Source organism: Sus scrofa, chromosome 14 (genome assembly GCF_000003025.6).
Source record: "Sus scrofa isolate TJ Tabasco breed Duroc chromosome 14, Sscrofa11.1, whole genome shotgun sequence".
Taxonomy (NCBI): Eukaryota; Metazoa; Chordata; class Mammalia; order Artiodactyla; family Suidae; genus Sus; species Sus scrofa.
This window is the reverse complement of record NC_010456.5, coordinates 112,510,737-112,537,076: the sequence shown is the minus strand read 5'-3', so window position 1 is coordinate 112,537,076 and position 26,340 is coordinate 112,510,737. Positions and strand designations below refer to the sequence as shown.

The 26,340-nt window shown below is 37.5% G+C and overlaps 1 protein-coding gene across 9 annotated transcripts in view; it reads right to left on the bottom strand.

Moving 5' to 3' along the window:
* The window catches only part of BTRC (beta-transducin repeat containing E3 ubiquitin protein ligase), a 189,278-nt gene that overhangs the window by 50,965 nt on the left and 111,973 nt on the right, over positions 1–26,340 (bottom strand). For 5 of the 9 annotated variants that reach the window (XM_003483546.3, XM_001924828.6, XM_003483545.3 and 2 more), the window contains one exon: positions 22,353–22,442. In XM_003483546.3, coding sequence (XP_003483594.1) covers positions 22,353–22,442 — 90 coding nt within the window. Of the gene's footprint in view, positions 1–22,352; positions 22,443–26,249; positions 26,337–26,340 lie in introns of all 9 variants that reach the window. The other 4 variants (XM_021072708.1, XM_021072710.1, XM_021072709.1 and 1 more) reach the window with 1 other exon arrangement.

Genomic DNA, 26,340 nt, shown 5'->3' with positions numbered 1-26,340 from the left:
GGCAGAAACCAGGCTAAAATTCTAGCTGTCATCAGCACCCATCCTTTTTCTCAAAATTGGCAAAAAAAAAAAAAAAAAAAAAAAAAAAAAAACAATTACTTTGTGATTTCGTCTGACGGTTATTTACATTTCCCCCACAAGGCACTATTTTTATGGGGTTTCATGGGCTAGAGACTGTGGATTTTTGGTGTTTTGGAGGAAATACTGAATCTTGAGTGTCACCAAAATTTTTCTTTTTCAGAATGGGACAAATCCCTACCAGGGATTTTCTGTGTTTGTTGGGAGTGAAAGTGGGATAAGAAAATGAAAATCAGGAAGACAGTTACTTCCATAATGTTTATGTGCTTGATTTAGAAATAGGACTGTATCCTTTCTTTGCAGAACTTGGCTTTCTTTAAGGATGAAACAGTTTCTATAAAGACATTTTCTGGTTTACTAGCCAACCTCTTCATTTCAACTGGGTGTGGCTTAAGCTCACATGGCACACTATAAATATGAAACACAAAGGTAACAACTTTTTCCAATGAAGTTTTTCTATGTACCAAACTTCCAGTTACCTTATTTCCATTTTCTGTTTAATGAATAAACAGAGGCTTTGGAATTTGATGCTTTGGAAACAAACCATTATGAAAAGTTTTCTTTTTTTCTTTTCTTTTTCTTTTGGTTGTACTCGTGGCATGCAAAAGTTCCTGGGCCAGGGATCAAATCTGAGCCACAGCAGTGACAACATTGAGTCCTTAACTGCTAGGTACCAGGGAACTCCCTGAAAAGTTTTCCTATAGTTGACTCACATATTAAGAGCCCCACAGCAAAGGTGAAGCAGTACAATGGCCTAGTCCCATCACTAATTAGCTATGTAATTTTGGACAACTCTCTACTGCTTGGGATCTCATCTGCAAAATGAGTGAGTGGATGAAATAATGTGAGGCTCAGTGTGGTTTCATATTTTGAGTTTATGATTCAGTTCCATGGTAAATCAGAGCTGAGTAAATAAGAGAATCATTTCTCACATTTTTCTTACTAAAAAACCAACATATAGAGTTTAAGTACATACTTCAAGTTAAAAACAAATATTTTTTATAATAATACGTGGACAAGCAATATATTTCAAAATCCCAAAAAAGGTCAAAAATTTCTGCAACAGGAGTTCCCGTCGTGGCGCAGTGGTTAACGAATCCGACTAGGAACCAAGAGGTTGCGGGTTCGGTCCCTGCCCTTGCTCAGTGGGTTAACGATCCGGCGTTGCCGTGAGCTGTGGTGTAGGTTGCAGACGCGGCTCGGATCCCGTGTTGCTGTGGCTCTGGTGTAGGCCGGTGGCTACAGCTCCGATTCAACCCTAGCCTGGGAATCTCCATATGCCGCGGGAGCGGCCCAAGAAATAGCAGCAACAACAACAACAACAACAACAACAACAAGAAAAAAAAAAAAAGACAAAAGACAAAAAAAAAAAAAATTTCTGCAACAATTGAGTTTTCAGTGCAAAAAGAAATGCTATCGTTCTGTGTGATAGCACAGGTACAGAGATAACATATTATTCTCTCACTTTTCTACATGCGAAAATATTCCATAATTAAGAATTTAAAACTTTATGGCATTAACCTTTCTCAGGGCTGACACAAGTAACTGAAGACTTAACAATGTCTTGAAGTTTTGTAGCGCAGTATACCTCCATTCTTCCATAATTTACTCTCAGTTCCCCATTTGTCTCCATAGTTTCCAGTATTTAAGGGAAGGTTTTTCAAGAAAACTGTCAATAACTGAATGTATCTCACTATTAAAAATCCTTTATTTCACATGGAGGCAAACTATTTTATCAGTTTAATATACTAACTTCTCTTACTCAGAACCAAATCAAAGTATTAGGGTTACATGAACAGTCTGAAAATAGATAGGAAAAACCTACTGGGATCCTCTTAAGCTTTATCAAGGTTATAGTGGTCATGGTCAGATGGCTGTTGTTCTCTGTCAGTTTAATTTTCAGCATTATAGCCCACAGCCTGCTGTATCTTAGACACCTTTTTCTGTCAGATTCCAAAGGCCTCCAAGTGTCCTGAAGGCCAAGGTGATGTATTAGCTACTGTAATAAATAAACATAGCAGAAAACTGGACCTCAATTTCCATTTGAAAGATTAAGTTTCATTGGAAGTTACAAACATAAGTTGTGGTATCACCTTACATGGTGATAGCATTTTTCAACTGTGAGCGATCTAACAGGCCTACATAGTAATTAGGGCCAGTGAAGCTGCAAGAGTAGGCTGATATAAGAATGGACATGGACTAAGAGAGTAGCAGTGACTACACAGGGTGGGGTTGGGAGAAGACAGAATCAAGTCATTTTGGAGAATATATTCTTAGGGAGCCTGGGCATTACGGGGTGGATTAAATAACAGGAATTACGATTTTAGGGACCATGCTGCCTAGTACTAGACGTCCAAGCCTGTGTCTGCAATGTATAAATTACATACAAGCTAGATACTCTCTTAAGCCTCAAATTTCTTCATGGGCAAAGGGGTATAATATCACATACATCCCAGGGTTGTTAAAAGAAATAACAGCTAATACAACATTGTAAATCAACTATACCTTAATAAAATAAATTTAAAGAAAAAGAAATAATAGAAGATTAGGTATAAAATGCCAAGCACAGGGCCTGGAACATAAATGCTTAATAAAGGTAGGTGATATCATTTGCTAGTATGTAGAAACTATCTCAGCAATTCGGGCTGTATCAGGACCTGCCCACCAAACTTCAAAGAACAGCTTTAACTGAAACTCCATACCAAATTCCCCAGGAAGGGGAATTATTAATTGGAATATTTAAACATATGCTAACTTATCTGGCAAATTAATTGAAGTGATTAGAGACAGAACTGTGAATAAAGAAAAGAATATTTAAGGTGTGATTAGACTGTAAAGAACAGCTCAGTAGAGAGCAGGGTTCAAAAGCTCTGGGTGAAATCACAGGAAACTATAATTTAGGGAATTTTTGTGTGTACTGAATTGTCTCATTTAAACAAATACATTGAGGGCTTCCTCTGTGCAAGTGCTATATTAGGTGATGCAAAGGTCCCATGGTTGGTAAATATTGACAAGTCGATTCTAAAATCTATATGAGAATGCAAATGACCAAGAATAATCAAGGTAATATGGAGGAATAACAACAAAGCTAGAGGGCTTACTATAAGGGTTCGAGGTCTGACAAAGAACACGTAATTTATGGCAGAGGAAACAAAGCAGTATAGTGGGAAGTATATACATTTTAATAAATGGTGTTAGATCAACTGAATATCACATTGTTTTAAAAAGCACTCTCACTTCTACTTAACATCACACACAAAAATCAAATGGATTTCAGATCTAAATGTAAACAGTAAAAAAAATTTAGAAGAAAACATTAGAGAATATCTTCATGACACTGGAGTAGGAACAGATTTCTTAAGTAGAACTATGTGAGGCAAAGACTGATAAATTGGACTATACTAAAATTAAGAACCTCTGTTTATCAATAGACATCATTTTAAAGATGAAAGGCAAGTCACAGAGTAGGAGAAAATATTCATAACATACATATCAGACAAAGGACTTATATCCAGAATTTTAAATACTTGCTGCAAATCATTAGGAAAAAAAATATAAAACCCAATAGAAAAATTGGCAAAAGACTGGAATGGCCACCTCACATCTAAACGGTCAATCAACATATAAAGAAATGCTCGATTTTAAGTGTTAAGGGAAAGTTAAATTTAGAAACATGTGACAACAATGTGAATAAACTTAACACTATTGAACTGTACACTTAAAATGTCTTACCATCTTTTAACCATGGTAAACTTTATGTTATACAAAAATCTTTTTTTACCACAATTAAAAAAAAAAAAAACACCCCACAATGGGATATTGCTATACACCCCCAGAATGCTACAATGAAAAAGTCAGATAAACAAGTGTTGGGTAATGGGGAAAAGGAACAATGGAATTCTCATTAACTGATGGACAGAGTAGAATATAAATCAGGAAATTCTGACTACCTTCCTACTTACATACACAACAGAATACAGGTATTTGTCATACATACTGAAAGAAAGATACATACCCCCAATTTTTTGCAGTCATCAAAATCTGAAAGCACCCTAGATGTTCATCTATAGTAAAATGGATATAAGTTTAGCTTATTTATATAATAAAATACAACACATCAATGAGAAGAAACAAATTACAGCCACATGCAATAATATGACTCTCGAAAACATTATGCCAGATGAAGTAAGTCAGACAGTAAGGAATACGTACGGTATGGTTCCGCTCGCACCAAGTTCAAAAACAGGCAGAACAAATGCCTAATGTTAGAGGTGAGGATAATGGCTATCTTTGGGAGAGGAATGACAATGAAGGCAGGAGAGGGTTTCCAGTCATGCTCTTTTACTTTCCCTCGTTCTTAAAAAAAAAAAAAAAAATCTTAATGGTGGTTATAAAGACGTGTTCACTTTGTGAAAATTCACTGAGCCAAACTCAAAGTCTCCTGGATACTGTATTAGGAACAGATTATTATATTCATAAAAAAAGAAATAAGGATGAATAAAGTCCTGTTTGGTTACAAATAGATAGTCCAAACCCTTATTTTCTGATATAAAGGAAAAAGGGAGTTCTATAAAAAAGATTTAAACTTTTGCCATGGAGCAGCCTTAGCCTCTACCTTCACTTGCAACCCTTTGGCCACATACAGACAATTGTTCCCACATGCCACTAATCTGAACAAGGTTAGAGCTCCCTCTAGCACTTTTAACTAAGGAAACACCACAGGCCCTTACAGAGCTGACACAGTTTGGTGCTGCCCACAGTTAAATGCAATACGGTGATTTTTATTTTTAATTTGCTTTAATTGTTGCTATGATATGAATAATTAATAGGCTGCCTAAGCCAGTTTTGTAAAGTTCACAATACAGAAAGCCAGGAGAGAAATATCTACTTAGAAAGGAGGTTTAAAAATGGTTATAACTGCTATAATATTAGAGAATTCAGAACATTTGTTCATGATTTGTGGCAACATTATGTCTCACTAACAAAGAAGCATGCTACCAAGCCCTTCCTACTAAAAAAATTCATCTGGTCTTCATCAATTTTTCTCTTCATGGCTTCATAACCACTGTACCTATAATACCACGTAAGAGCCAAGTAAGTCAGCGTTATGAGAACCTTGCTCTTTTGTGGCAGAGAAGAGGAAGGGTTGGCTATAAACACTTCACCCAGTTCCATCCATTCTAAAACAAGTATTTATTAGCATTAAATAACAAATTGGGGGGGAGGGAGTGGGAGGGATTGGGAGCTTGGGCTTATCAGACACAACTTAGAATAGATTTACAAGGAGATCCTGCTGAATAGCATTGAGAACTTTGTCTAGATACTCATGTTGCAACAGAAGAAAGGGTGGGGGAAAAATGTAATTGTAATGTATACATATAAGGATAACCTGACCCCCTTGCTGTTCAGTGGGAAAATTAAAAAAAAATATTAAAAAAAATAAAATTTAATTTAAAAAAAAATAAATAAATAACAAATTGGTCTGGACAACAGAGACCTATTCAAATTGAAGCCTGTATTCTTTCCTACTTATCAACTCCCTTCTCCACTAACACCTTAACCATTGGAAGTTATGCTATCAGTGCTTCCAGTCAGCAATGTCTACGTCATGTTCCGAAAGTATAATTTAGTTATAATGTTGTAATCTTACACATTCTAGGCAGAGTTTGAACAGGCTCTAAAAGTTCAATGATTATAGTACATACTTTCTGGGAATCTAGCCAGAAATAAAGGGTTTTGTTTTTCATTCTTGGATTTCAAATCTTCCCCTACCCTGAAAGAAACACTGCTTTTCAACACTCTTGTTAAACTTAACACAGATACAAACCCAGCTAATTAGTAAGTTCCTTGAATCAAGGAGAGATAATGAAAAAGAAGAGAATCTAAAGAATCACCTTAAAAGTAAATCCATATTAGCCAAAACTATTATGTGTTATTCATTATTCTGCATTCTAAAATTAAGAAACAACATTTTTTGAACTATAATAAGAAAACAAATATTTTCTATCAACCTTTTTTTTTTTTAAAGCATACAGAGCCCTTAAAAAGTGTGTCCATAATTATAGGAAAATTTAGCAATTTCCAAGGGAAATGTTTACCATTTCCTTTTTTAGCATTCTAAATGGAGATTAATGTAAGTCAGTACAACTTCCTCTCTCATGCTCTGGTTACACACATGCACTGCTCTGCCAAAAACAGTATGGCATGGACATCATTCCTGGATCTTTCCTGCACATACCACAAAGCCATGATGCCAAGTTCCCACTTAGTTTGGTTTTGCATCATGTCTGCTGGTCACATAAACATGGCCAAGGGCAGCTCAAACTAGGCGTAAAAATATTATCTGAAAACAGTCATTCATTAAGCTACTGAGAACTTCAATAGTGAACTGTGCTTTTCCTAAGACAGGATCCACTACCTCTTCTATTTCAATTCACCTAGTATCTGCTGGGAGCCATACATCATGAACTAGAACAAGAATGACAGATCTAAATTAACACGACTGAAAAGCTATTTGATGCTGCCTCTTGGTTTCTCTACTTTACTCTCTTTTGTGGCATCCAAAGGCTTCAGAACCCTGGCATTAATTAATGCTGTAGTTTTATTACACACAATCAAAGCTTGAAAAGAAAAGCCTAACAGACAGCAAGAGGACATTACAAGGTTCAATTAACAGTTTTACTTTTTTTGTGGCTGCTAATTGAGGTATTTTTAATTTTAATCATCTCATATGGAATGCTAAAAAGGAAAATATTGTAAGTGTAAAAGGAGAACATAAACCTAAAGTGAATTACTATATAATGGTTTTATATAATCAATTCGCATACTTCTGCATTTTCCAAATCACAGCTACTTGTTAATAAATTTATCATTTAATAAGCACCACAGACAACTTTTTAGATAATCCCCCCTCATTTGCTACATCTACCCTAATTTCTATGTACTAAAATTAACAAAACACAGTGGTTGAAAGCACATGGCTATGGTGCTAGACAGTCTGGGTTCAAATTCCAATTCTGGAACATACCTTGGGCAAACTGCTTGATATCATTGAGTTCTAGTTAATCTGTCTGTAAAGGAGTTGTATATTTATTGAGATCGATGTGGGGATTTAGTGAGAATGGATATAAAACCCTTAACCCTCAGTGTCTGGAACATTGTAAACATTCAATAAATAATAGTGCAAAAAGGCTGTCAAATTTGATGACACAATCTCTGCATTTTTTAAAATTATTTTTTCTGTTGAAGTATAGCTGATTTACAATGTCATGTTAATTTCTGCTGTACAGCAAAGTGACTCAGTTATACATATGTATACATTCTTTTCGATATTCTTTTCCGTTATGGTCTATCCCAGGATATTGAATATAGTTCCTTGTGCTATACAGTAGGACCTGGCTGTTTGTCCATTTTCTATGTAATAGTTTACATCTACTTACCCCAAACTGCCGATCCTTCCCCCACCTGCTTCCCGCTTGGCAATCACAAATCTGTGCTTTTTTCTTTTCTTTCTTTCTCTTTGCTTTTTTAAGGGCTGTACCTGCAGCATATTGAAGTTCCTAGGCTAGGGGTCGAATCTGAGCTGCAGCTGTCACAGCTACAGCAATGCCAGATCTGAGCTGCATCTGTGACCTACGCCATAGTTCACAGCAATGCCAGGGATTCTTAGTCCACTGAGCAAAGCCAGGGATTGAACTTGCATCCTCATGGACACTAGTCGGGTTCTTAACCTGATGAGCCACACAGGAATTCCCACAAGTCTATTCTTTATGTGTGTGAGTCTACTTCTGTTTCGTAGAAAGGTTTATTTGTGCCATATTTTAGACTCCACATATAAGTGATATCATATAGTATTTGTCTTCCTGACTTCACAATCTCTAGATTTTACATATCTATATATATTTATAAATCAGACTCAAATGTAATTTGAGAATATACCTTCTCCAAGTGAAAAGTAGTCCTATTCAAACTCCACCAATGAAGGCAATTAACTTTTGCATACAATTTGCCTTTCCTAAGTAATTTTTCCACACATTTTCAATTGAGGGGAAGGAGGGAGTAAAAAGTAGCCTGAATCTCAAATTTTTTGCAGTTTCAAGAGCACTAAATAATAGTATTAATTGGAACCCAACAGTAACCTAAACAGCTGACCAAACAATTAGGTTATATAAAGTTCTCACTTAGAATCTACCCTTAGTGCATGTTCTCATGTTATAATGTTGAGGTAGTGGCTCCTAAAGTGTTCCAGGCTAGATGTATTCAAGTTATATTACTCAGTACTCAAACCTTTGAAAAGTATCCCATATCCTTTTATCATTGCAAATTCAGTCTACCATAAGCTAGATACATGTGACATCTACATCTATTCATTATCAAAATGTAGAATATAAAAAAATAGCTGTATTTCTTTAACTTATAATCAGAACATACCTCTTCTTAATTATTACCCAGAGAGGAGTTCCCATTATGGCTCAGCAGGTTAAGAATCCAACTAGTATCCATGAGGATGTGGATTCGCTCTCCGGCCTCACTGGGTTAAGGATCTGGCGTTGCCATGAGCTGCGGCATAGGTTGCAGATGCAGTTCAGATCCTGTGTTGCTGTGGCTGTGGTGTCGGCTGGCAGCCTGCAGCTCCAATTCAACCCTTAGCCCAGGAAGTTCCATATGCCGTGGGTGTGGCCCTAAAAAAAAAAAAAAAAAAAAAGTGTTACCCAGAGAAAAAAGTTAAAGAAAATTCCTTCAGTCTATCAATTTTAAAGTTGAAAATGAGGAGTTCCCATTGTGGCTCAGTGGTTAACGAACCCGACTAGCAACCATGAGGACGTGGGTTCAATCCCTGGCCTCGCTCAGTGGGTTAAGGATCCCCCATTGCTGTGGCTATGGTGTAGGATGGCAGCTACAGCTCCGATTCGACCCCTAGTCTGGGGAATCTCCATATGCTTCGGGTGTGGCCCTAAAAAGACAATAAAGAAATAAATAAAGTTGAAAATGACACTACACTAATCCTATCAAACACACACACACATAAAGATTCAAGGAAACTGATTTTTTTATTAAGTTCCCTAATTAAACAATCAGGTTTGTAAGTACTCCAGTCACAAGAATAAGAGAAAATACACAATCTGAAAATGAACCTCACACACAGATGTAAATAAAGCCACTCTTTAGGTTGCCCATTAATCCACAAGTGGCATATTCATCTTATTTACAGTATTATACCCCCTGCCATGATATTCCATTACGGAGTCACGCTACACACTCCATAGTTAACACTGTAGGAACCTTCTCTTTTTAAACACGGTCTTCTCTCTATATTTCCCTTTTGGCTTGCTCCCAAGCTTTTTTTTTTTTTTTTTTTTTTAATCTTTATAATTAAATTTCTTAAGCCATTAGATATTCCAAGAAAATGTGGATAAAGTTAAAGGCATAATATCGGAGATATAAAACATAATTAAATTTATGTTCGTTCTTTTACAAATATTTCAACATTTGTTTGTCATGATCTTAATGCTCCATATAAGTGCTTCTCACATATTTTTTATATGTCAACCTTAACTATTAAAAACTTCTGTTCTTTCCATTAGAGAATATCTAGGGAGATTCATATACAAATATACAACACACACAGAATAATATCCATATTTGTTTGCTTTTTATTTCATTTGCTTTTGTTTTTTTTTATAGTCCCACCCACAGCATATGGAAGTTCCCAGGCCAGGGAGTGAATCCAAACCACAGCTGTGACCTATGCCACAGCTGTGGCAATGCTCAATCCCACTGCGCTGGACTGGGGATCAAACCCACGCCTTTGCAGAGGCCCAAGCCACTGCAGTCGGCTTCTTAACCCACTGCGCCACAGTGGGAACTCTTTTTTCATTTGCTTTTGATGAACCTACTTCTTAATTACTCGCTTCTGTCCCAAGCCTCCTTTTTCCTGTCTGAAACACACAAGGGATTTCAAAGTCCAACTATTAATTCTAATACTCTCATCATGTCTTCACAATCAATCTAGAAGCATGCATACTTATAAAAAATATTTTTCTGAAGTGTAATCAGACATTACACTGAAACCTGAAACCCTACAGGACATTTTTTTTTAAATGGTAAAATTAATTACCAAGCTTAACCAGGAAAAATAGGTTTTTGGAATAAAAGAACTGCCAATATATGCTTGCACTGTACCTGACACAGAGATTACGATGAGATCTGTGCTCTTTTTTTTTAATTTTTATTACTCAAAGAATTTATTACACTTATAGTTGTACAATGATCATCACAATCCAGTTTTATAGTATTTCCATACCACAACCCCAGGGCATCTCCCCCCCCCCATAAAATTTTCAAAGTCTATGAGTCAGTATCTGTTCTCCAAAGAAGTTCATTGTGTCCTTTTTTCAGATTCCACAAGATCTGTGTTCTAAAAATACTTTCAAAACAATTACTAAGGTATGAATTACCACCCTGAACTAGTTATTAGACTCATACTGTCCTATTTATTTTATAACAATGGAACACAGGGACATAATGTCATCTTAGATACTTTAAAGACATATATTTTTAAGGTAAGTGATTATTATTGAGTGAGCATTTAAATCTGCTTAGTAGAATTATTAAGTAACCCAAAATAGTGATAGTTAAGTTTTCTGGAAACAGTCTTGGCACAGTTCAGTCAGAGCGTATTTTACAAGCAGTAAGGGGGAGGGGGGTGGGTAGTAAGATGAAGAAATAACATTTGTAGGTGTTAAAAGTTCTATAGAAATCAAATCAAGAAAAGCTATAGGTGATTTGTAGTTAGGCCAAGTGTAATGGTAGAAGAGATACATACAGGGTCTCTGAATACTACTTGAAAGTCAACTGGATGCAGTAGAGCAAGGACCGTGAAGTCAGAGATCGGAGTCAAAACTCTATAGTGTAGAGATGTGAAAAGGCTTAATTTCTCTAAGCTTCAGCTTCCTCATCTGTAAAATAGGAGTACTATCATCCATCTTGTCAGGTTCATGTAAGGATTAAAAGAGAAAACAACATAGCTAGCACAAAAGCACCCAAACACAGGGGCTTAATAAATATTAACATATTATCTCCTCCTTCAACTTCTGAGTAGTACAAAAGTAAAAGTACTTAAGTACCTTCCATCCTGAAGAGACATGAAAAAGAAAAAGGACATTAAAAAATTCCTTATATAGGAGGAATTCCTGTCATGGCGCAGCAGAAACGCATCTGACTAGGAACCATGAGGTTGCGGGTTCAATTCCTGGCCTCACTCAGTGGGTTAAGGATCCAGCGTTGCCGTGAGCTGTGGTGTAGGTTGCGGACTTGGCTCGTATTTGGCATTGCTGTGGCTCTGATGTAGGCCAGTGACTATAGCTCTGATTAGACCCCTAGCCTGGGAACCTCCCTATGCTGAGGGTGCAGCCCTAAAAAGACAAAAGACAAAAAAAAAAAAAAAAAAAAAAAAGAAAGAAAGAAAAAAAGAAAAAATTCCTTATATAGGAATATATCCCAAACTAAAAATTGAGGGGGATAAGGATCTTAGAAAAGATTATAATAGCCTCAGAGCTACAACTGGTTCCATACGTAAGAACTTTAAATAAGAGTGTATTAGCTGAGCACCAAAGGACTAGACTAATAAAAATTTCTCTAAAGAGAACCCTACTGATGAGATTTGGGATTAGAAGAATTTAGGGACTTGGCAACTCTAGCTCGGTTAGGAAATTAAAAAGGAGTTTCTTGGTCACTTAGCCAGTTAGACATTTGTTAATACTAGTATAAACAAACAAAAAGATGCCCTCAAAAAAAGAGATATCTAGGAGTTCCTGTCGTGGCACAGCGTAAATGAATCTGACTAGGAACCATGAGGTTGCGGGTTCAATCCCTGGCCTCATCCAGCGGTCAAGGATCCGGCGTTGCCGTGAGCTGTGGTGTAGGTTGCAGACGTGGCTCGGATCCTGCGTTGCTGTGGCTCTGGCATAGGCCGATTGGACCCCTAGCCTGGGAACCTCCATACACCATAGGTGCGGCCCTAAAAAAAAAAAAAAAAAAAAAAGAAAGACATCTATTTTAACACTGATCTTAAGAAACAAATCCTCTGGGAAAGAACTCTAACAGTAAGATCAAATACTGGCAAGATCACGGAGTCAGATGGAATTTCAGAATGACAGGAAAAGGTAAAAATACAATTTTATTTTGCAGAAACTTGGTATAGAGAATAGTAACTTAAATTCATAGTTCATTTGTCTACAAGCTGAAGTCATGACACAAGAATAAAATTTTACATGTATGGATACTGAGCTCATGGGTACTGAGAGGTTCAAAAGGAGAGCTCGGGTTTCACAAGCTTTGTAAGTGATCTATTTACACCATATGACTAAGAACATACTTATTCATGGAGCGCTTACCAGCCCAGGCTTCTGGAACTGTCAAACCAGGAGAAAAGAGAATGAAAAGCCACAAGAAACCCATAAAAGCTATAAGAATAAAAAAATCTTTCTTCCAGGAGTTCCCGCTGTATCACGGTGGGTTGAGAATCTGATTGCAGCAGCTTGGGTCACTAAGAGACGCAGGTTTGATCCCTCACCCTGTGCAATGGATTAAAGGGATCCAGCATTGCCACAGCTGCAGCGTGGGTTGTGGCTGAGGATTGGATTCCATTCCTGGCCCAGGAACTTCTGTGTGCCATGGTGTAGCCATTAAAAACAAAAACAAAAACAAAAAAACTTTCTTCCAGATTAAGGAAAGCAGAAAAGTTATCCTGCAAAATTATAACAAGTGGGCTTTAAAATATTAATATGCACGGCAGCACCATTCTCTTAAAAGAGTGTCAGGGGGAAATCCTAGAGACTATTTAGTATTATTAGTATTTAGTATTACTGATCCTAAAATACTGACACATAGAAGTCTTAATGAACATGTTCAGGAAAAGCTATCACCCCTCCCAACCAAAAAAATAAATCAGGTTTCTGACAGAACTGCTAAAGATATTTAGAGGGGGTTGGAAAGTACAGTGATGATGGGTACTAAGTAAGAGAAAGGGAAATGCTTTTATTCCATGAGTTTTGCAAAGAAACAACATCAGAGACTTAGATTCTGCAAACACAGTATCTTAGAGCTGCAAGGCTAGAATTTCCATTAGTTACATACATTATTTAAAAAGCCCTAATAACTACGACAAGAAAAGATTATCTTATACCTAACCTGACTCTTTCCTGCTAATTCTATATTTAAATGGGTACCAAATAACTGGCTTTTATGTATTAATACTTTAAATAAGTATCTAAGACAACTGACTGTTAACGAGAAAACAGATTTATTTTATGTATCTTTGGAAGATATCTGGATTCATTTACATAGCCTATATTATATTACTTGCTTCTACAGTAAGCCACTAAATTTAAGATATAAACTGCAAATCCTGGTGGCCTCATACACTTTCCCAAAGTCAAAGCCTGCCAAAAGTGGCCCAGAAACAGGCAATGATTTGGTAGAGAAAATCTGACTCATTAATGTCTTCCATAGCCTTATACCATATTCTCCAATATTTCAGGGATGATTAACAAGGTTACTCAATTTCAGCATAACTGAACTTTAAGTGGATGAATGGCCTTTAGTTTCAGTTACTGCATAGATTACCCCCCTCTTCTTCCTATAAACACCATTCATTGATATTCAATTCTCAATTACATAAACTGAAATAACACAGCCCCCAACACGGAGAAGTCAATGGCATAGGGGGGAAAAAAAGTGAATTTCCTAATAAACAGAATCAGGAAGGAAACATAATATAAATATGCCATAGCTTACTGCCTGGATTAGAGTCTTCTTTTAAACAATTCAAAGTGACAAAAATTCTCCAAACCACAAAACTCAAATGCTACTTGCAAGGAAAATCTAAACTGGTGGGAGGTGGTGGTGGGAGGTTGACAAGGCAAATCTTTTTATTATTTTTTTTCATTTTTTAAGGAAATGCTTGTTTTATTAATATATATACATGGACTCCTTCCATAATTAACATCCCTGTTCTCCTCAGGGTTTGTTCTATGTACTGGAATGGCCTAAGAAAAGCACTGTCTAATTTTGGTTTTCTTATATACTTGCGAAAGAGGAAACGGTGAGAAGCGTCACAAATTCTTGGATGTTGGGGGTTCAGCGTGTACGTTGAGGGGAGACCAGGGGGGGCCCATCGCACCCCCACAGGGAAAATGCTATAGTTACTCTATTACAGTGCTCTAGCTAAAGCATGTTTCAAACTACAGATAGTTTCAACTTAACATCTAACATTTTAAACTGGAGCATCTCAGCAACAAAAAAGCTCAGAGAGCTCATCTCAGAAGTAAAATTAAAGAACTATTGCTCTGATGTCTGAGAGGCAAGCTTCGCTTTCAGCTGCGCCGACTTCCGGGCCTAGGCAGACACGTACGGTGTCACGTCGGCGGCTCCTTGGCAGCGCCATTGGCCAGGAAGGCAGGTCTTTTTAAATTTTTTTTTTTTATTTCTCTGATTTTAAATTTACCTGACTTTTAAATTTTAATTTACTTGATTTTTTAAAAAAGAAAAAGTTAAAACCCAGAGTGCAATGCCAAAGAAAGTGTGCTGGTAAAAAAAAAAGTTGGAAATGGCTCCTAATAGAATTACTGTCTATAGGTCATAAATACATCAATCATATTTGTTACAATACTTTGAAAAGTAGGCATTCTTTCTTTTTTAGTTGAGGTAAAATTGGTAATATACTAGTTTTAAGGGTATAGCCAGTATTTCTTAAAGTCTGTAAACCAGCTCTAGAGTGGAAACGCAACGCCTATATACTGCAACAAAAGTGTGATGTAAAGCCGAAAGATTTCTTTTTCTTTCCCTTTTTAGGAATTGTGCCTCGCATTGTGCAGCTGTGGTGTTGCCTTCATCACTCCCTCTGTTTTCAGTCTTGCTAATTAAAAGGTTGATCACAGAACAATGCTCTTCTCATTAATTTCAGTGTTCCGATTGGGCAGGATCCCTGCTTACCCCACCTGATCTTTTCACACTGCTGAAGTTAATGTGACAGGAGCCCGAAGATGGATTACCTGCTGCCATATTGCCCATCGCCTCCAATCAGGAGCTATCTGTGTAAACTGATTGTTCTAATTTGCTCTCATTATTTTTACAATATCAGGAGAAAATAACGCACACAGCTCACTGTCAAAGCCATGAAAATCAGCCATTAGTTAAACCCAGACACTGAGTGGCTTTATTAGAGGCACTGCAGTTTATTGATGTAGCTCCAGTCAAACAAGGCAGCATTTGCTTCAGTAGAAGGAAATGTTTATACTGAAAGTAAATATTTATTTTAATAATACAGCAACATGATATTTTGAAGAACCCTGTTTTTATTTCATAAGCTTGGTTTTGACACAAATTAACAACAATGAAGAGTTGGGTTGGCATAAGAAAGTAGATAACATTTAAAACACATGCAGTAGCATGAAAATCTATTAACTCAAATGTGAGTACTCTTCACTGCCTATGCCTTGTATAAGAAACTATTCTGTGACTACAAACGCTAATCAATCAATTAATAATGGAGGTTCTACTCTGTTCCACACAGTAAGTATTCTTAAAACAGATCTTATAACTTAGGAATCAAAATGATTTCTATAATGATCATATAGGTATAGGTTTACATAATGAAACTTGTATTCTTATACAATAAATCTATTCAACAAGAAAATTACTAATCCTAGTACCATAGAAACTCACAATATATTTCAGAATTGGAAAATAAGAAGCATAGTAAAGCCAGATAAGCAAACAACAAAGCTGGGTTTTAAACCCTTCAATTAGAGAGTTTCTTAAAGCAGAAGATGGAATTCTGCACAAAGGTTCGATAGTCAATATCTTTAAAAGAACTGTCTTGGGCACAAAGAAAATATATTTTCTGGTTGTAAAGAAAATGGTCAACTCTAGAAGAAAAGAGATTTTAATTTGGCATTTCTAGGGTTGCCTAGCTAAGAACATTTTGTAAAAAATGTTAGCTAAATGCTGCCTGAACAGTATTGGTGGGGAGAGCCGAAGGACATATAAATAATAAGAGACTGATGCCTTTTAAATAAAAGCATTTAATTCACACATTCTATCCCCTACTCCCCTCTTCAGTATTAGAAGGAAACATGGCTTCCTCCTGTTTTCTTTCTATACTAAGATTTCTAGGTAATGTGAAGGCAGCCCTTCTTGCTGCTCCCCTTTTAATGGCCACTTCTCTTTTTCTAAGAAACGTGTGCCACGCTTTTCTTCTTAAAATTCCTGCACTAAAAGACTGCACCATACTGCACTCTGCAAAACGTGCTGATGGCGCCAATTACAAGCCCCCAGCCGAACGCTCCAGCCCCCACCATTCGGGCAGATTTATGCGGACTCTTGCCGACGTTATTACAAGTCAGAGTTTATTGGGAAATTGTTACATTATGCGGAGTGTCTAACAAATTGCTTATGCTGCTATAATTGGATTACAACAGCCGCTTGCTCCCACCGGTAAGATTAGGCAAGTAGGACTCCTGCCGATCTCTGAGCGTTAGCAGTAATTTTATTTGCCTTGCCTCTCTCTTTCCTAACAACATGCCTCTCTCCCTGCCAGCTGTCTGCTGAAAAGGCACACGCTTGTTCCTTGGCCCTAACAATGCAATTACAGCCCCGCAGATCGCACTGTTTGTGCATTAAGTACAGAGCCAAAACGAGGCGAATTGATCGTTTGACTTTTGGAGAAGCCATGTGATCTCTCGGTGCGGGTGATCCGACATGCACCAGCAGGAAATACTGCAGTCAGTTCCTGATGAAGAACTTTCTTCCTTCATCCCTCTCTCCCAACCTTTCCTTTTTCACGGAGGGAGACACTGACTGGGCTCATCTCCTGCTAATCTAGATCAATCCACAAAGACAAACTCAATCTTATTAGCTCCCTGGCTAGATAGAAATGTGAATAGGTTCTAGCATCTTAAAGCGCCTCAGTCAGATATATCAGTGGATCCCAACAGTTGAACTGCTGCTGCTATCAAAAAAAAAGGTTCATAAAGAGTTCACTGAAGGAAAAACAAAGTTTACAGAAACACTGTAGTTCAAAGGAACTACATCAAGTTTCAGGTTTTGGCAAACAAAACTGCCTTGGAAAAAGCTTTGTTATAAGCTCTGTCTATTCAAGGGGCCATCAAGAAATCAGCACTGAAACCCATGTTCTGCCTTTCTCCGCAGAACTGCTCTGCCGGAAGATGTTGGCAGCCAATGTGTAGAATCAATGCCTCCCTGACTTCTGGCTTCAAAAGTCAGTCTGATCCCCACACAGGGCAAAGTTTTAAACATATTTCGTTGACAGTTTTCAGCTTCTTGTTTCTTTTTCTCATATGTTTAACAATGAGTAGCATGGAAACCATGCAAGTAGTTACTCTGACTCTAAGCAATAATTCTATGAAGATTCTCACTGGGGTCTTGACATTCTTTTAAAATTAACTTTCTTGAAATGATTGAAAATAACTTTGAATTTAACCAGTTTTAATAAAGACCAGGATTCCTGTTTACACTTTCCCTCCAGTGGCATATGCTACTTAAGTGTTCTTGAAGCTGATTACACAACAAATGTGCAGTCAATCTGCTGATCTGTTTTGGTGCCCCATGTTTGTATTCTTAAATATCATGCACATCTAGAAGGTTATGTATTTTTGTATCCTTAATCTGCCAAACACACAAACTCTTATCTATCATGAAGGTCCTTGAATCTGCTATTTCTTCAAAGTGAGCTTGGAAAAGTCACTTTACTAATACTTCTCAGACCCTCTCTGTAACCCTCATTAAAACTCAACGGTAATTTCATTTGAATATTTAAATATGAAAGAAAAAACATTACTTCTGAACTTCATTCCTGCCCCTCTAAATCGGCAATAAGCTTAATGTGTACTACATTAATACTCCAATTTTCCCAACCACATCAGCTTCGATATGGTTAAATCTTAATATATTCTTCTCAAAACTACAAATTAGACCCAACAGAGGAGCTTGTTCATAGAACGGACCATATGACATGCTACTTGTGGAACAGTATGTTAAAAAAGTCTGTTAACATGTAGTTTAAAACTCAAAAGAAACTCTGAACAGCTGAAATGCCTTATAAATAGCGCAGACCCAGAGGAAGTGCAAACGTCTGCATTGTGAATTGTAGATCTTAATTACCGACAATGGCTGGTACAGCAAGTAGCACGGAAAAAAAGTGAAACAGTTGCACTGTTCATGGTTGGCAATAATTCTTCAGGAAAATATTTACTATCAATCAGTTATGAGAAAAGGGACTCTGTGCTCGTAAAACAGCACGTTGCTTCTCATACCAGGACCATTTTGCTTCAGCATAATCTGAATTTAAACAGCTTGTTTCCTGCGGATATAATTTTGGAAATAAATAAAACAAGTCTTCTATCAAAATCTGGAGTGAGTGGAAAGGAACATCACATTTTTCTGTCTCAGTCAGTTGCAAACAGATTATTAGTCTGAAGTAAAAAACAATAGCAACAAACAACAACAACTACAATACAGAACACATCAACAAAGGACTATAGAAGGGGTTCATTTTCTAAATATAAAGAGGCAGAACTTCTACCTCATAAAGAACCTAGGCAGATGTGTTTGAAACAACTCAGTTTTAACTATATGTGTATGTGTGTGTGTGAGAGTAAATTAGGGAAAAGCCTGAAGCCAAAAATTTTCAATAATATTTAAATAAAGTCAGTAAGACGATAACATAACAATTAATACTCTTCATTTTTCCACTTAGCTTTCTTTACCAATTAAAAAAACATCATAAAGGTTGACAATTAGATACAACATGATTATTGATTTTAAAGACTAAGTTGGCAGTCAATAATGACTATCCATTTAAAGCTACAATAAACACAGAGCTTATCATGTTCCAAACACAAATCTTATGAACTACAGGGCTATAATTAGTAAGAAGGAAGGCTTCAGAAGAAATAAAAAAAAAAAACCTCAATGCCTCCAAATATTACCTGGATTAAGTTATACTATAAAATGACACCTCCTCTATTTTTATTTTAAAATATTTTCTTAAGATTCATTCTTTAAGTTAGAGATTCAAAGATTATTATTAACCTAGGGTGGCCACAGTTTGCCTTATAACTTTGTTTTCTTATATTCTAAAGAGGATTAAGGGTCTCTTTTCATAGATCCCATAAAACATTTATTGTAAGATATCACTGGCAAAACAGAGTCATATACAATGTACCACAGGGGGCCAAACATAACAATATTGCTGTTTTTAAAAGGACTAACTGGTATTAATGTTTTCTCTAAAATTCATATAAACAGGGTTCAATATTAAGGTCTTAGACTTTAGTTATATCTCCACCCAAACCAAAGTCACTCTTGTCAGAATTAGCTGCTTTGATCTAGAGGACAAAAATGGTTGGTATCACTATATTATTGCTGCTCTCCATGGAGATAGTTGGATATTCAAGGCCACTTTCGAGTACAATCTGAATCAACAACAGACACTTATACCAAGTTAAAAACCACTGCAGCCATATCAAGCAGCATGTGAAACTATACAGCTAAGGCCTAAAAATGAAGAGCAAGAAATAGGGACAAGCTTACAGACCTACAAAAATAATGGCAAGTCATTACCTTCCAAAGATCAAGTAATAAATGACACTAACAAAAGCAGCACAGAATCATGAGTAAAACATATGTAAATAAAAAAAGGAAAACTCTTCCTATTCCCATGTCATTGGTACCTCGTTGGAGGCTGTCGCAAGAAAGAAATTTTTTCAGCTACATGTTTTTATTTGCTATTGGCTAACTGATTATTTAACTCAAATCTGAGGTTATGAACCAGAAGACAAAGATATGGGCCAATAAAAAGAACCAGAACATTAAGTGGGTTCCAATAGAAAATGATAGAAATAATTATTAAATTAGGGTGTATAAGGGGACAATGAAAGGATATAGGTGGCAGAAATAATGTTAAAATAAGCAAGAATGGGATAAGAGGGTCACCATCTGGGAGCAAAGGAAACAGACTGATGAGCAACAATGAGCAAACTTATTCCCTCACCTAAGAGCATAAAAGAAATAATGCCATTGTGCCAAATGCCACAAGATTTCTAACCATGTATCACTGAGGTAAGGGGTTGGAGGGGGGAAAAAACACACAAAAAAACAGCTTACAGACACATGTCAATGTAACTATGTAAGCTTAGAGATCCTGGCGTACAAAGTATTGTGAAAACAAAAGGAACAGATGCTCACTTGGCTAGCTCTCAATGAAATTCATTAAAATCATCACCCTGTCCTTGGATCGGTGCTCATGCTAAGATTTTACCTTGTTTAGCCAGAAGTCACCCACTTATGATGAAACTGAGAGCAGCATGGCCAAATAAGAGAAAGATTATTTTTAAAAGCCCAAATTATTGGCCCCCCATATCTCAATGTGCAAATGCTGGATACAAAATGGGGTCAATCAGCACTTACTAGTTGTGACTAAATGACTGAAAAATAAATGTGTGTAATTTATTATAATATTCATATTTTGCAAATTATTAAGATATTCTAATTTAAGAGACACAACTGATTACCTTTTTTCACTGTAATTTTTCATAAATTCTGGCATTTCTTATATGGATCATTTCCAATGGTTATATTTTGTAAGATGTATTTTCAGTTAATACAGTAGGTCCTTTATCAACTAAGACTACTTCAAGTTTTAAGAAATAAAACAAGAGTTCTCTTGTGGTGCAGCAGGTTAAGGATCTGGCATTGTCACTGCAAGGGCCCGGGCTGCTGCTTATGGCATGGGTTTAATCCCTGGCCTGGGAATTTCTACATGCTGCAAGTGTGGCCGAGAAAAAAAGTGAAGAAATAAAAAGAAATAAAAATTTTTAAAAATTGTTGTCCTTTAATTTTTGTAGCAAAAAGTGGAAACTACATGATATCAAGCCTGGCTCTAATAACAGGAAGTAACAGGAAGCCTAAGTATATAACATAATAGATTAAACTAGTTAAAGTTGGGAATGTTGTAAAGTGACAAATCCTTGAATAGTTATAAAAAGGTAGTTAATTTTGCAGATATGCAAAGTAAAAGTCTAGAAACATAGCCCATACTGGAATTTTATTTATTCCTAGAATAATCAAAATGGCTGATACCTAAATTTAGGTCAAAATTTCTGAGTACTTAAGAGATGGAAAACTTGAGGCATATTTAATACAATTATTAAATTGTTAAGATCTCTAATACATAAAATTATTTTTGTATCTAGGCTACAGATATGGCACACATCTTTACATGAGAAGCAAGTATCTCCGTATGCACGATTGAACATATTTGTCTAGTCAGATCAAGATGACCAAAAGCAGTATTTTTATTTTGCCACTCAATAATAATAATAATAGTAATATAACTGAGTTTTCTATAGCATATTTCACAATCATACAATGGTATACTCTATACTTAACTGCATTTTTAAATTCTTTTTTTAAATTTTTTGCTTTTTAGGGCTGCAGCCGCAGCATACGGAGGTTCCCAGGCTAGGGGTTGAATCAGAGCTACAGCTGCCAGCCTATGCCACAGCCACAGCAACGCCAGATCCGGGCCACGTCTGCAACCTACACCACAGCTCATGGCAATGCTGGATCCTTAACGCACTGAGCGAGGGCCAGGGATCAAACCTGCATCCTCATGGATCCTAGCTGGGTTTGTTAACCCCTGAGCCATGATGAGAACTCCCTTAACTGCAGTTAAAAGTGACCAACAGGAGTTCCCGTCGTGGCACAGTGGTTAACGAATCCGACTAGGAACCATGAGGTTGCGGGTTCGGTCCCTGCCCTTGCTCAGTGGGTTAATGAGCCGGCATTGCGGTGAGCTGTGGTGTAGGTTGCAGATGCGGCTCGGATCCCAAGTGGCTGTGGCTCTGGCGTAGGCCAGTGGCTACAGCTCTGATTCGACCCCTAGCCTGGGAACCTCCATATGCCGCGGGAGCAGCCCAAAGAAATAGCAAAAAGACCCCAAAAAAAAAGTGACCAACAAACTGATGAAAATAATTATATATTTTTTACGCAAACCTTATTTGTAATATAATCCATAGTGTCAAGCAACAAATTAGAATTAGACTAAAGAGTGACCAGAACACATAATCAAAAAATTCTGCTGCAACTGAAGAGATGATGACTCCAACTTGCAATCTACTTTGGATAAAATGATGCCTGCTGTATTCTTTTTTAAATGCAAAAATCCTATAATAGTCTTTAATATTACTTACTTTGGCCACACAGTTTTCAGTCTTCATAGCAGTGCTTGCTAGACATACTGTCTCTTGATTTAAGCAGAGTCTGGCACAGCTGTTGTAAGTCTGCAAAGAGAAGTTTTTGGAGATAGGTCTCAATACTGAAATACTGTCATACAGTTTTCAAATTCCGCCCTGTTTCTCAAAATTAACACACTAGTAGATCCTTATGTGTAAATTCCAGATTTATGGGGAGCTGAGGGACAAGGTAGACAGAGGGTGTAAAGAAAGCGAGAGGCCCAAAGAGCTACTGATGTGCCTATGAAGAAGTATGTGAGCAGCAATGACTTCCACGTATGTGTGAAGGTAGAGCTGTTACTCACAAATGGGCAAAGGACTTGAATAAACATTTACCTAAGGTGTGATAAGCACGTGAAAAGATGTTCAACATCACTTATCATTAGAGCAACGCAAATCAAAACCACAATGAGGGACCATATCATATCCATCAGGATGGTTACAATTTAAAAACAAAACAGAAACAATAAGTATTGGTGAGGATGTGGAGAAGCTGGAATCTGTGCACTGTTAATGGGAAGATAAAATGATAGAGCCACTGCAGAAAACAGTATGGTGGTGGTTCCTCAAAAAATTAAAAATAGAATTACCATATGATATAGCAATTCCACGTCTGGGTATACACCCAAAAGAACTGAAAGCAGTCTTGATGAGATATTTGTACACCTATGTTCATAGCAGCATTATCCACAATGGCTAAAATGTGGAAGCAACGAAATGTTTGCTGACGGATGAATGGATAAGCAAAATGTGGTATATACATATAATGGAATAGTATTCAGCCTTAAAAAGGAAATAAGTTCTGACATACACAACATGGATGAAACCTAAAGACATTATGCTAAGTGAAATAAGCCAGTCACAAAGAAACAAATACTGTATGATTCCTCTTAGTCAAAATTACAGAGACAAAAAGTAGAATGGTGGTTGCCAGGGGCTGAAAGAAGTGGATAGGGGAGCTACTGTTTAATGAATACAGAGTTTCAGTTTTACAAGATGTTAAGAGTTCCCAGAATGGAGGAGTTCCCATTGTGGTGCAGTGGTTAATGAATCCAACTAGGAACCATGAGGTTGCGGGTTCCATCTCTGGCCTTGCTCAGTGGGTTAAGAATCTGGCGTTGCCGTGAGCTGTGGTGTGGGTCGAAGACGCGGCTCGGATCCTACATTGCTGTGACTCTGGTGTAGGCCAGGGGCTACAGCTCCGATTGGACCTCTAGCCTTAGGAAGGTCCATATGCCACAGCAGCAGCCCAAGAAATGGCAAAAAGACAGGAAAAAAAAAAAAAAAGAGAGAGAGAGTTCTCAGAATGGATAGTGGTGACAGTTACACAACGTGAATGTATTTAATACCACAAACTATGTTTCAAAATAGTTAAGATGGTAAATGTTAGATTACATGTATTTTACCACAATTTAAAAAACCCACTGGTTACAAGTAATCAAACTGGCCAATATATTTTTTAAATGTTTTCCTTTTAGTCTTAAGTTTTACTAAGTTACACACATGGCTCTCAAACATTAGTGCACATCAGGATTATCTGGGGCACTTGTTAAAACACAGATTGCTGGGTCCCATCCCAGAGCTTCTGAGAATTTGCATGTTTAAGTTCCCAGCTGATTGATGTTAATGATGCTGGTCTAAAAAATGTGTGTGGAAATTAACATCCTTTTTCTGTTCCTTATCTAATCCAAATCCCACACTGCATTTAGTCCTCTCTGATCTTTGACAATTCCTCAGTTCTTATCTTTCATGATTCTGATACTTTTGAAGAGTACTGATTAATCAATAGAATGCCCCTCAATTTGGGTGCATCTCATGTTTCTCATGATCAGACTAGGGTTATATACTCTTGGGAAGGACACCACACAGGTGATGTGCCCTTCTCAATGCATCAAGCCAGAAGGTACGCTGATGAGTATTTCTGGTGATGTTAACCATGATCACTTTTGCCTAAGGTTCTGTCTGCCAGGATTCTCTACTGTAAGCTTATTATAATTCCTTTAGGAATTATGAAATATATTGGGGGAATACTTAAGGTCAAGCAAATATTTTGCTTCTGCTTCAACTTTTGCCTATTTTAGGATCACTGGTGGATCTTTACTGTGGTAAAAATTACTAATGGTGATTTTTAAATTCCTCTTCCCTTCTATATTTATTGAAATTCTTCTTACTTTTTTTTTTTTTGGTCTTTTTAGGGCCACATCCACGGCATACAGAGGTTCCCTGGCCAGGGGTCTAATCAGAGCTGTAGCCATTGGCCTACGCCACAGCCACAGCAACACGGGATCTGAGCTGCATCTTCGACCTACACCACACCACAGCTCACGGCAACACTGGATCCTTAACCTACCGAGCAAGGTCAGGGACCGAACCGGTGTCCTCATGGTTACTCGTCGGGTCTGTTAACCACTAAGCCAGGACAAGAACTCCTTCTTTTTTAATGACTACACCTGAGGCATATGAAAGTTCCCAGGCTAGGGTGTGAATCAGAGCTGCAGCTGAGGTCTACGCCACAGCCATGGCAACACTGGATCCAAATTGCACCTGTGAATTATGCTGCAGCTTGCAGCAACACTGGATGAGGCCAGGTATCAAACCTGCATCCTCACAGAGACTATGTTGGGTCCTTAACCCACTGAGGCACAACAGGAACTCCAATTGGAATTCTTTTTAAGGAAGAGATATGATTTCTCCCCCATTAGTTTATTTATTCATTTATGTATTTAATTATGTCAGCAATGGATGCATAGGAATTTTAATTCTTTTGAGAGTATGTATATAAGAATAAAATTTAAGAAAATGAAGACATTCCCATCGTGGCGCAGAGGAAACAATCTGACTAGGAATAATAAGGTTTTGGGAGTTCCCGTCTCGGCACAGTGGTTAACGAATCCAACTAGGAACCATGAGGCCCTGCCCTTGCTCAGTGGGTTAACGATCCGGCGTTGCCGTGAGCTGTGGTGTAGGTTGCAGACGCGGCTAGGATCCCGCGTTGCTGTGGCTCTGGCATAGGCCGGTGGCTACAGCTCCAATTGGACCCCTAGCCTGGGAATCTCCATATGCCGAGGGAGCGGCCCAAGACCAAGAAATAGCAAAAAGACCAAAAAAAAAAAAAAAAAAAAAAGGTTTCGGGTTTGACCTGGTGCAGGTCGAAGAAGTGGCTTGGATCCTGTATTGCTGTGGCTGTGGCGTAGGCTGATGGCTGTAGCTCCGACTTGCCCCTAGCCTGGGAACCTCCATATGCCACGGTTGTGGCCCCAAAGAGCAAAAAAAAGAAAAGAAAATGAAGAAAAACAACATTATATGTTTTCCATTTAAACAGGTTAAATTCGAAAAAATTCACCCAACTTGTTTTATTCTCATATTGTTTAAGTTGATATTATTTCAAAACATATTTTAAAAGGATAAACTGGATCATGTGACATTAGTGTACAGGGACAACTGGTATGTGTATATTCTGGGTTCAGGGTTCAGTACTTCTGTAACTGTTAATAGCACAAACATTTACTGTTCATGTACAGACAACACAATTTTTTTTTTTTTGCTTTTTCTAGGGCCACTCCTGCGGCATATGGAGGTTCTCAGGCTAGGGGTCCAATCAGAGCTGTAGCCACCGGCTTACGCCAGTGCCACAGCAACGCAGGATCTGAGCCACGTCTTCGACCTACATCACAGCTCACGGCAACGCCGGATCCTTAACCCACTGAGCAAGGCCAGAGATCGAACCTGCAACCTCATGGTTCCTAGTCAGATTTGTTAACCACTGTGCCAGGATGGGAACTCCCAGACAACACAATTTTTAAAAAATTAAACTTACTCTGTTTTTAAGACATTTATGAAGTAACTGGTACATACCAAATAAAATAAAGCTTTAAGCAAAAGAATTCTGGTTCCAGTAACAGCAGGGATGTATGTAATTGGATTGGCTTTGTTCAGATAAACCTGG